The sequence below is a fragment of the Esox lucius genome, chromosome 5, assembly GCF_011004845.1.
Source record: "Esox lucius isolate fEsoLuc1 chromosome 5, fEsoLuc1.pri, whole genome shotgun sequence".
Lineage (NCBI taxonomy): Eukaryota > Metazoa > Chordata > Actinopteri > Esociformes > Esocidae > Esox > Esox lucius.
Genome location: NC_047573.1, coordinates 14,827,814 through 14,839,346, shown reverse-complemented (window position 1 = coordinate 14,839,346; position 11,533 = coordinate 14,827,814). Strand labels below are relative to the sequence as shown.

At 43.1% G+C, this 11,533-nt stretch overlaps 1 protein-coding gene across 6 annotated transcripts; it reads left to right on the top strand.

Moving 5' to 3' along the window:
- Nucleotides 1-1,770: 1,770 nt before the first annotated feature.
- tdrkh (tudor and KH domain containing) lies at nt 1,771-11,179 on the top strand. Of its 6 annotated transcripts, none has more exons than XR_002196744.2 (16): nt 1,776-1,852; nt 2,716-2,827; nt 5,320-5,477; nt 5,591-5,685; nt 5,775-5,991; nt 6,099-6,238; nt 6,815-6,940; nt 7,083-7,287; nt 7,450-7,616; nt 7,806-7,981; nt 8,140-8,356; nt 8,450-8,560; nt 8,666-8,720; nt 8,935-10,108; nt 10,363-10,436; nt 10,633-10,650. XR_002196744.2 is itself a non-coding variant. In XM_020046215.2 (15 exons), exons 2-14 carry the CDS (start codon nt 2,754-2,756, stop codon nt 10,416-10,418), a joined length of 1,797 nt encoding a protein of 598 aa, XP_019901774.1. In that variant the 5' UTR covers nt 1,779-1,852; nt 2,716-2,753; the 3' UTR covers nt 10,419-10,436; nt 10,633-11,179. The 6 variants fall into 6 exon arrangements, 2 of the variants coding, with proteins under 2 accessions (XP_019901774.1, XP_019901773.1); XR_002196743.2 differs by having other exon boundaries at nt 5,588-5,685; XR_002196745.2 differs by having other exon boundaries at nt 1,777-1,852; nt 5,588-5,685; nt 6,815-6,928.
- Nucleotides 11,180-11,533: the final 354 nt, after the last annotated feature.

Below are 11,533 nucleotides of genomic sequence, written 5' to 3'. Positions count from 1 at the left end.
ACAAATTTGGCGTTGCCCAAAATGTCACCCTATGCAATGTGGTGCACTGCTTAGGTTGCAGGTCCATAGGGCTCTGTCCTATATAGGGTGCCTATTGGGAAGCAGAATGTCTCCAAGTCTTGAGTGTCCATTGCCCATTCAGGTTTTCCCCATTTATTTCTCTATCCTGTCTATTTACTGTATACTGGTTTTATTTATTATTGTGGTGACGTGGTCGCTTATTACTTAGAGTTTATGTCTGTTTCATCTGTGGTCAGAAAAACTGTAATACTGTACGAACAGGCCTTCCATCTGCCTTTCAGCTTCTGGTGAATGTCTTATAGACAGATTTTCTTGACCATGTCGTATTGTAAGGTCCTGAATTTTTCTCTGGTTGGTTTAAGTGGTCTGAATACCTCCTGTCCCCAAGTCAAACTGTATAAACTGTATAAATTGCAATATTTCATCATGTTTGTCACACCAGCTCTGGAATTGTTTAACACTCTTTTTTTTTATGTGAGCCACAGGAAGGTGATGTTATCTTTACACTGTTGGGCTGAGTTTGAAAACTTGGTCCTGGGGATTAAGCGTTCACACTGGTGTGCTTCATAGGCTACCTTTTGGTTTGAGTGTACTTACTCCAAGTACTCAATTTCATAGCGGCGTTAAAAGTTGCATGGTCTGATGTGAGTTAGGAAGATATAACATTAAAGCACTGATACAATCTATATTGTACTTGTTTGAATAAACAATGTAGCTAGCTTACAAGGGGAAAAAAATCTGAAGTGAGCAACTGAAGATGTTGTTTTTTATACAGTACAGTTGAATGCATCCACTCGTTGCACATACAGTACATACAGAAAATAGGATGTTTTTATTTTCATTTCCTTTTTATACATTTTATTTTTTTATGAATGCTTTAAATGTATGCATGAGTAAAACTTTGAGTGCCCAGTCTTGGTCATGTTAATATATTTTCAGATCTCTTTTTTTGAAGTTCTTTCAGTTTGTGTATGCAATGTGAACATATTGGAACTTGCACTGAAGGTGTTTCCAGTGGGGGTTTTTTAAATACACTGAGTGACTTACACACTTTCCTTCATCTTTTACAGCCTGCTTCAAATGGACATGTGCATATCTGAAAGGATTGAATTAGCAATACAATTAGAAAAATGTATATTGCTAATATACCTATTCAATCTTTTTGTCTCATTCAAGGCAAAGACTTAGTACTTTGGCTGAACCAACCAAGGCTGCATATTCATACAATGCTTGAAGATGAACCTTGTGTTGATTGACTTGACAAGTGATTTACTATTTGTGATTGTTCACACCAAGATTGATAAATGTATATTTTGTATATAAAAAAATAAAGGTCTGTCAACATAAAGTATTTTTTTTATAATTTCTTTGCAGAAATGTAATAGTGTATCATTTCTGTAATTATAATCAATATAGGTATAAGTAACCATATAGTTACCTCCATTTAATTACAAAATCCTGATGTGGCCTGGAGTCAAAAAGTTTGCACTCCCCTGATCTAACTACCTATTCACCAGCGTGCGCTGTATTTACAAGATGTTTCATTGGATAGTCGGTGAGCTCTGTTGAAGTTCTTGGGAGTAATTTGAAAATATGATAGGCTATATGAAAATATGATGGGGTAGGCTATCTTAGGCTACAGCTCTCCTCCCAATGCGTGGCCAATTGAGAAACTCGGCTATGATTGGCTGAAAGCAACGGTATTCAGAATATGAGCCAACCATTGTCAAAAGCGTTGTGTTGGTGAAATCAACCATCACTTACGTCCATGCGTCGAATTGGAAAGGAGAGATTTCTGCAAGGCGGTCAAACGGTGAGGGAACGCGCTTTTGTAAGTGTCAACGACATATCCCACACCATTTTTGACATTGATAATAATGTATGATATAGCTAATGATAAGTCAATGTCACTGTGACTGCTTGTACCAAATGTGTGAGCTTTCATTCTGAAATGACGTTAGCGAACAAATTAGTGCACCTGGAGAGGTCTCGAGTGTTGCCGGGTTTTGCGACCAGGTTCCTAGTGTAGTTAATGAAAAAACTTCATGTAATAAACTGCGTTGTTTAATGTTGAAATTATCTACGACAATATACAAAAAGAAAGTCGATGTTTATCCGGCAGCTAACTACCAATTAAGCGGGTAAATGCTAACCATTACTGGCTAACACGTTACAGTAGTGCTCTGCTGGAAGAGAGGTACGTAACACATCCGCTTGTAACATCACCTGCACTGTCTCAAAGCAGATGTGAAGAATGTTGATATTGAACGTCTTCTTGGTTGACAACTTGCCTCGTAGTTTACCAACGAACAGTCTTGCTAGATGTCTTAAACGGCGCAGTACTGTACATAGTACTGCAATGCAGATTCAATGCTGCAGTCATGGAGAAAGCTGCGTTTTCTAACGTTTAGTCAGCGTAACTATACTTGTTTCTCATTCCTTTTGATATGGATGCGTCAGTAACTACCGTGCAAGGGAGCATTGACCGCCGCGTTCACAGAACACTGAACATGGTTAGGACGTATATGATCTTACATGTTCTTTACACGTTTGTAAACTGGTATCTACCGCACAATAGTAGCTCGCCCCAGACAGTACCAAAGCCTTGTAGTACTTTTATTTTGCTGAACATTTATCCACATTCACTTATAACCTCTACCTGTCTGTCTATTGTCCTGGTTGTTGAACTCAAAGGAGCCCAACTTCTAGTGGACATTGTTTGGGTTGCCAAGATGGATGTGGGGAATCTAAGGATCTCTCAATCCCAAGTGTATCTCAACGACATCCCCCGGGCCATCCTGTCACAGTGAGACCAACACACACTCTGTCTGCATGGTGTGTGTGTGGGGATAACACACCACACTGTTGGGTTACTTATGCCAGCCTCACCACAAAACAAGTTGAACCCATGTCCTTTTAGCTTTAAAGGGACTGTGATTGGGCAGTGTATTGTTTTGTTCAATTGCACCATAAACAGAAAAAGCCATGATTTAGTGTACCTGGACCAGTTATGAAGATTGGAGGGGAATGCCTTTATTTTTTTCCTAATGGCAGGACTGGAGCCCGACTGTGGGGTTTTGTTGTACAGCTAACAGCACATCCACAGACATGTGAAATTTACATATTTGGACCCATGGTTCTGAGCTAAATTTCAATCACATATATTGATAACCCAATTTATACTACAAACTACAAAAATATTACACTGAAACCATTTATGCAATTAAAATGAACAGAAATTCAATTTCTGTATTCCGAAATAATTATCACAGACCCACCTTTTCCATCATATAGCATGCCTAAAATTAGAATCATGTGTACAAAAACAGGTGCAAATGTTTAGAAAATCATTAGAGTAGCTTGGGAGGGTCCAGCCTTCCATAAAGATTACAAATCTGGTCTAGTTTGGTCTGTACCATATGGGTGTCTGGTAACACATTGTGCTAAGATCAAAATACCTGTCTGAGGCCCTCAGAAAGAAGATTGATGGCCCTGAGTGGCAATCTAAAGTACATATTTTTACTGTCAGACAGATTATCTGAAAATTGAGAGTTGACTGAAAGATGCTTCAAGAAGTCTTTAAGAACCCAAGGGTAACATCAATGGACCTACAACTGCCTCTTGTCAAACTCCATGGTGAAGTGCCTGAGTCAATTGTCAGAAATAGACTGCACAAACGTGGCTTACATGTGAGGTCAGGAAGGAAGTACCTTCTGCCCTTACATAAATAAATAAAGAGATGACTGGCATTTGCCAAACGTCACCTCAAAACTACTGGAACAATGTGCTCTGGACAGATGAATCAAAGGTGGAGTTGTTTGTCCAGAATCCCAGATGCATGGAGCTGGTGGCATTTTGGGGTTGCTTCAGGGCCTGGCCATCATTCATTTAACCATGAATTCCAAATTGTACCACAGATTTCATTAGCAGAATGTGTGGCCATCTGTCAAAAGCTAACGATGAACTGAACTTGGACCTTGTGACAGGACAGTGATCCAAAACGCATGAGAAAAATTACAATAGAATGGCTCAAGAAGAAGAAATGAATGGTTATGGAATGGCCAAGTCAAAGCCTAGATCTCAATCCTATTAAAATGCTTTGGAGGAACTTTAAGCAGGGGGTGCATATAAAGCCCTTGAACAGGACTAATTTGAAGCAGTACTGTAAAGAGTGGGCAAAGTATCCTCCCAGTCAATGTAAGAGACTAGTAAACTAATAACAAAATGACCAAATTAAGATTTTTTTTTTTTTAAATGAAGGGGGCAACACCACATATTGAAGCTAGGGGTGTACTTACTCTGCACTATGAAATTGCATTTCTGTTTTTTATGAACAATGATTGTGAAGTATGATCTTTTATTCTTGCAAGTTAAATTGGGTTACCTTTCTGTCAAATGTGGAAGTGAGGATTACATATCCATATGTATGAATATGTAATTCCAGAGGGTGTATTTCTTCACATGACTGTGTGCTAGCTTCTCTCTGCAGCCCCAACTCTGGGCTAAGGTCAAGGCAGTTATGCTCTCTGTGCTAGGCTGAAGAGTGTGTGTGTCTGTGTTCATGCTCAACGGCTAATCACATGCTACTATGGCTGCATGTGTTTGGTGTAATCTGAAAGAATGCAGTAGTCTACTACAGGGATCAGATTAGGCGGGTCATGGCTTCACAATCTCATGGGAATAAACTAGGAGAACATCATTCCTTGGCCTTTTGCTTTTGATGAATAAGGGATAAGTGGCTCCAATGTTCTGTACATTTTCTTGCAGAGTTAATTTTCTCTCTAGGGAATGTGTAGTACAGAGATGTTTATCCCTTACAGTTGTTAACAAAATTAGTACACACGACTAATCTAATTCTCAAAATACCTACATATTTCTGTCATGTTGGCCACATGATCTTCCAAAATATTGACTATTGACTTGGCAAAAAACAACAACATTTGAACACAAAGTTGCATAGGAAGTCCATTCAGCTGGATGCAGGAGAGGGAGCTGTCTGACTCAAGTTCACAGAACTCATTAGCTTCATGCCAGTATGCTACAGTGTGATCAACTGATCGTGTGAAATGTAGAGGCCGCACCAGTTACTCACATGTTCAATGCATGGCCTCTATGGAGCTTTCAGGTTGTGCCATTTGAGGACCTCCAGATTGGACTCAACTTTTCAGGTGGTGTCTGATGTTGTGCTGTGTCTGTCTAGGTGGAGTCAGTATTATGAGGTGTTCCGCTTGAGTTGGTCTGTTGCAGTGTCTTATGTTTAGGCCACGGTGCATTGGAAATGTCACTTTCCTTGTGTAGGTGGAGTCTCCCCTTGGGCACGCGGCGTGTGATGGAGGCAGTGAGGGCTGGGCCCAAGGGCCCCCTTACCTCTGGGAAGATTGTTGCTATAGCAGCAGGATTGTCTGTAGGAGCGACAGTGGGATACATTGTCTACCGGCAAATCAAAAGCACTAACTGTGAGTCCTGCATCCCTGTCTCTCATACTTTGATCTCAGATGGTCCCATACTGTATAGTCTAATGGTGAGGGATGGTGGGCTATCTGAAGATGTTTCTGTCTGGACTTAGTAGGTGCTTCCATGGCCAGCACAGAAGAATCGAGGTTGTCTGTACCACTTGAGGTGTACAGGAACATTTCCAAGTATCAAGACTCCTTCTTGGACCTGGTCAGTTCATACTTTTATACTTTAGTATAAAACACTTGTGGGTTTTTGTATCTCCTCTTCCCATTTTTTTTATGTATTTTTCTTTCCAGGTAATCCAGAAGTCTGGTGCCCACGTGAGGGTGCTGTCAGAGGCTGTGTTGGCAGGGGAGGGGGAGCTGGGTTCCCAGAATACAGTGTGTTTCCTGCTCCAGGGCTCTCCTCAACAGGTACTGCTGGCTAGGTGTACTCTTGAGAACCTGGCCACAGACTGTGAGACCACCTCTGACGTCATGGAGGTGCCCCAGACCGCCTTTGGACGCATCATAGGTAACAGGAGAGGATTTTCTGGGCATCTATGATGTTGTCTTGTTTCAAAAGACTTGTTCGGTTTCCTTCCCTACACTTAATACAATACATACTACTCTGTGTTTCAGGTCGTGGAGGAGAGACCCTGAAGCTGATCACCAGGACAACAGGAGCCAGAGTCATCTGTCCCAGGGAGAGGGGGCGGGGCCTTGAGGAGATGGGAAAAGTGTCAATCACCGGGACAAGGCAGGAGGTCAGACAGGCCAAGGTAAGGGCAAGAACACCTCCAGTCACCAAATGATTTTCATCCTTCATTAAGATGCGCAAAGAGATTTTGCCTCTGACAGGACAGCAGCAAAATGTTCCAGCAAGACCACTATAAGCAGATAATATCCACAAAGAAATGGTTAATCGACTGCACAAACATATCGCAACTTACATCTCAGTCTTCGGACTTGATTCCCATTGGAAACTGGCCTTTTTTGACAATCTTCATCAAGGGTGCCATTAATGAGAAAATCAGCTGATTACATGTAGGCCAAGTTTGTGCAGTCTATTTCTGACAATTGACTCAGGCACTTCACCACTGAGTATGACAAGAGGCAGTTGTAGTTCCACTGATGTTACCCTTGGGTTCTTAAAGACTTCTTGAAGCATCTTTCAGTCAACTCTCAATTTTCAGATAATCTGTCTGACAGTAAAAAGATGTACTTTGGATTGCCACTCAGGGCCATCAATCTTCTTTCCGAGGGCCTCAGACAGGTATTTTGATCTTAGCACGTTGTTACCAGACACCCATATGGTACAGACCAAACTAAACCACATACCGTATGTGTTCCTATAGGAGCTGATCATGGAGAAGGTACTCGAGGACCAGGCAGTGAGGAGGAAGATTACCCAGTCTTCCGCACTGCGTCAGAAACGCAGGCTCCTAGAGCCCCTGCTTCCAAATCCAGAGGTACGCAAAATGGTCAGACATCTTTTTTTCTGCTGTAGTAGTCCGTTAATGGCCCATGCATTGCAGCATGTACCTTTTAATTGTTAACCCATATGGTTCAGTATTCCATAACAACCACAGAGGTTTAGAAGTTACTGAGATCAAACGCACACAGGAGCTGAAGCCGCTGGAGGCTTCATATTCACACCAGGGGGACGGAAAGGGTCTGGTCCAGGCTAACGGCGTCCAGACCACAGGGGAAGCCCCTGGCCCGGCTGCCGAAGACCATGTTCAACTGGCTAGGGAGGCACAAGAGGTGGAGCTGGAGGAGGATGATGTCATCTCACCTGACTCCCTATTGGAGGTTTCCAAGTTCGAAAGTAAGTCTTGCACGTGTGAGTGCTTTTTAGATTGCCTTAATCATTTAAAATTGGATTTAGAATAAAATGGGTGTCACATTTTTGGCAAACATCTGTCACCAGGGAGTTAATTTACCTTTTCTATGCACCACAATCATTTATTTTATTCCCCTTTTATCCAAGTCCCCAGTCCAGACTTGAGCTTCCAGCCCGATGAGCACCTTGAGGTGTATGTGTCAGCGTCTGAGAACCCCAGCCACTTCTGGATCCAGATCTTGGGAGTCCGCTCCCTCCAGCTTGACAAACTCACTGCAGAGATGAGCCGCTTCTACAGTAATGGAACCTTGCAGGTATGAGGCGCAAATGGGACTCATTAGGCACCAAATGAAAGAAAACGACCTCGAATAAGGCTATTTGATATTGATATCTGTTGAGACATGTTTATGGAGGAATGGTGTGTAGAGCTGGCAGATTTTATTATACAGAATCATACCTTTCCCACATTTGTATTAGAACAGTTCTTGTTGCGTCCTGTCCAGGAGCAGCGAGTAGAGACCATTGTGGTTGGGGACATTGTGGCGGCTCCTTACCGGGACCATGGCACCTGGAACAGGGCCAGGGTCCTGGGGGTGCTGGGCTCTGGCCTGGTGGACCTCTACTACGTCGACTTCGGAGACAATGGAGAATTACCCAGGGACAGTCTACGGAGCATGAGGTGAGAGGTCAGGGTATGAGGTCAAGGGTCTAGGATGAAGCATCTTACTTCCAAGGAAGTGCTGTATGATACATTCTGTAATTTAAATTGTAGATGAAAGCATTTACTGTAATGGGTAGCTATTTACCTAATGATGGGTCTCCTCATTCCCGTTTTAGGAGTGACTTCCTCAGCCTTCCATTCCAGGCCATTGAGTGCAGCTTGGCCGGAGTTAAACCAGCAGGCGAGGCTTGGAGTGAGGAAGCCCTGGACGACTTTGACCGCCTGACGTGGGTGGCTGAGTGGAGACCGCTACTGGCCAAGTTGTGCAGCTACTCCCACTCTGAAATCTCCTCCTGGCCCAGTGTTCAGCTTTACGACAGCAAAGATGGCAAGGTCAGCACTGCGAAGGGATTGGAGAAAATCGGTGTTCCTTTTGTTCTCTTCCATCCTCATGTTTTTACCAACCTCTGTGCGTGTTTCTGTCAGACTGTGGATCTGGGAGAGGAGCTGGTTCGTCTGGGCCATGCTGTGCCTAGCCAATGTAATGGGGAGGGGAGGAGCGAGCAAGACAACCCTGGATTACTACAGAGGATGCTGGTAAGAGCGTATGGTGTGGGGGTGGGGGACGTGAGGGATTTAGAGGGATGACCATTTTCAGTACGAGGTGATATTTATAACTTGCTGATTTTGTCTTCCGTTTAGGATGATGTGACTGGAGCCACGTCGGAGCTAAGCCTGTCCTGCATCAGCTTATCAGGTGGGTTAACACTGAGAGGCTGGGTGAACTATTGGAATGGTTAAATTCCATCACTTGGGTTACATTTAGTAGGTAAGAATAAAAAATTGCTTTTTATTGTTTTGCTTCTTCTTGCTGTCATGCCTTCTAACACTTGACCCTTCAAATAGTTAAAACAGTGTTCTCTCTCCTTTGCTGTGACCAACTCTGTTTGGCAACACGTCTAACGGTACAGGCCGTGGAAATAAGGAGTGGGTGTCAGAGGAGGCCTCACAATCACGTTCCTCCTCAGACTCTCCAAGCTGCCTGGAGCTGCAGAGGGCTGATTTTGACGACAGCCCCACCACCGGGTTTGTCTCTGGGCTGGCCCACTCCACTCCGGCCCAGCAAACCCCAGTGGACCTGGGATCCCCCTGTCCCTCTCAGCAGCCCCTCTCTCCTGACCACCAGATTCTCAGCCAGTGCTGTGAAGCCTTCGTCCGCACCAGCAACCTTTACAGTGTCTCTGTGCCTCAGCTGCAGCTCACACACGAGCTCCCTGTGCCCTTCTATACCTCTTCGTCGTATTCATCTACTTCCTCGTCGTCTTTGGGGCTGGTCACCCCTGCGTTGGGTTTGATCTCGCTGAGCGATAACGTCTTCTTTGAGGACTGCAGTTATGACGGGGATGAAGAATGTGGCGGAACCTCGTCTTCTGGGGTAGTGGAGGCAACTGGGGAAAACTCAACTTGGTCGCTCCGGTCATCGGATCGAGGCTACAGTCTGGAGGAGGAGGAGGAGGACCACGACGACAGTGATGAGAGCAGCAGTGAAGGGGCCATCAGCATCAGTTCCACTCCTACCTCCCCAACACAGGAGCACTTATTGCTAATGAAGGGAGTGGACCGGCAGGGGGTTGGAAAGGATGGTGCTGGAGACCCGAGTGTGGTTCTGATTAGTGAAACTAGTCATTTCCGAAGCAGTACGTGTAGCAGCATGGGGAGTGACGTGATCTATATGGGCTCAGTAGAGCCTGGTTGGGATAGTTTGACTGTATCCTGTCATAAGGATGATGGTGACTACACACAATCACAGCCCTCCCACCTCTGTGAGAAAACAGACATGGTGAATACCCTGGAAAGACCAACTGGAATGGATGAAAAGACTGCAGAACAAAGAAACCAACTAGGCGAATGCAAAAGGAAGGGTCCACTTGTGCAGGGGGCATGGCCTGAACCGAGAACTGAACCCCCAGTGGGATTCCATTTACCAGAGGAGCTGTTTGGTGTAACAGGGTTGCCTCAGCCTAAAAAAAAGGGTTTGGAAACCAGAGTGAAGCAGTGCAGTGGAGGTCCCAACACCACTGAAGCAAATGAGGACCCAACATACCCTCACATATGATATTTTTAAGAAGTCTGTCTGAAGCAGAGGTAAAGATGAATTTCCAAAAGCTGGTTTGGCACACGTTCTTTGGGCATTCTTGTCACTCCTAACTAACCAAGGCACGTCCTGTTCTTCCCTGGGGAGAAGACCTGGACACTTCACTGAGATGTGGTGAATTTAAGGGCTGTTTCTGACATTTGAATGGGTTTTTCTGTGAATATTTATAGGTTCAGTTTGAAACCAGATTCATTGTGCTATTAACAGTTTCAACTAATACCCGTCTTATTTTTTGGTTTTTCAGAAGTAGCCTCAATCTCAGGAAGTGTTGATGATGTTCTAGAGGACGAGTTCATCTGAGACCAAAGAGACACAATGGTGTGTGGATTCCATCCTGTGATTGTGGAGTGGTGAATGTTCTTGTCAAATAGTTAATGCACTGGAAATAATTGATTCATTTGACAGTTTCCAAATATGTAAATTTTATTTCTGCAGGTCTTTATTGATTTAAATGATTTTATGGCTTGCACTTACATCCGTTTTTGTTTTCCCTCTCACCTTGAATGTATTTTAGCACTGGCCATCATTTCACACTTTTCAGGAAGCCTTACTTGGTCAATCTCAAAACGGCCCACAAGCCCATCCTCCTTGGAATTCTGTGAAACAATTGGACAAAATACTAAATCATAGGGAGAAGTGAACTACATAACATACTTAAAACGTCCTGCCCTTTACACATCTACAGAAGAGGTTGGATGTCAATTTAAAATGTATTGTGTGTCGCATTTCTCCTGAAATTTTTGTTGTGCTGTTTTGTTTCACCAGTACTTGATTTTGAACTTATTTTCGAATGCCTTTCATGCAGTTCTGTTATGCTGTGTGCTGCTTTGTTATTATTTTAAGTTGCTGTGGAGATGGAAATAAATACTTTGTTTTGTTTCTGGGAGAAGAAGAAATGGAAAGAAAGCCAAATGCGAGTATTGTATAAATAAAGCACTGTGATATGCGCAATTAGATCCCAAAGTAGGTTGGTTTGAATTTGAATTACTTTCTATGTGAATTAAGCTTATAAAATTGTGCAGATGTTTGCTGTGAGAATAAAGATCTATTTAACTTGAAAATCTTTATAAGAAGGCTTCCCAAATGTTATTTCAAAGCAGTGTATTGATGGGAAGACTAACTTTGTTCCTAAAGGGGTGACGATATGGAAAGACAGCCAAATACTAGCATTATATAAATAGCACTGTTAAATAGGGCATTGGAGCCCTAAATATGTCCAGATAGTTTGAGTTATTATTTAAATTCATTCATTCAAATTGTTAGATTTGAGAGTAAACGATAAATTAAACGTATTATTTTTTTATTAAGTTGCTTTCAAAAGTGTATTTCAAAGTGGAATGTCTGATGTTTGTTCATTCTCTAATCCATTAAGCGTGGAACAGCTTTTTACAAGACAATGATGTTTTTCTCTAAGG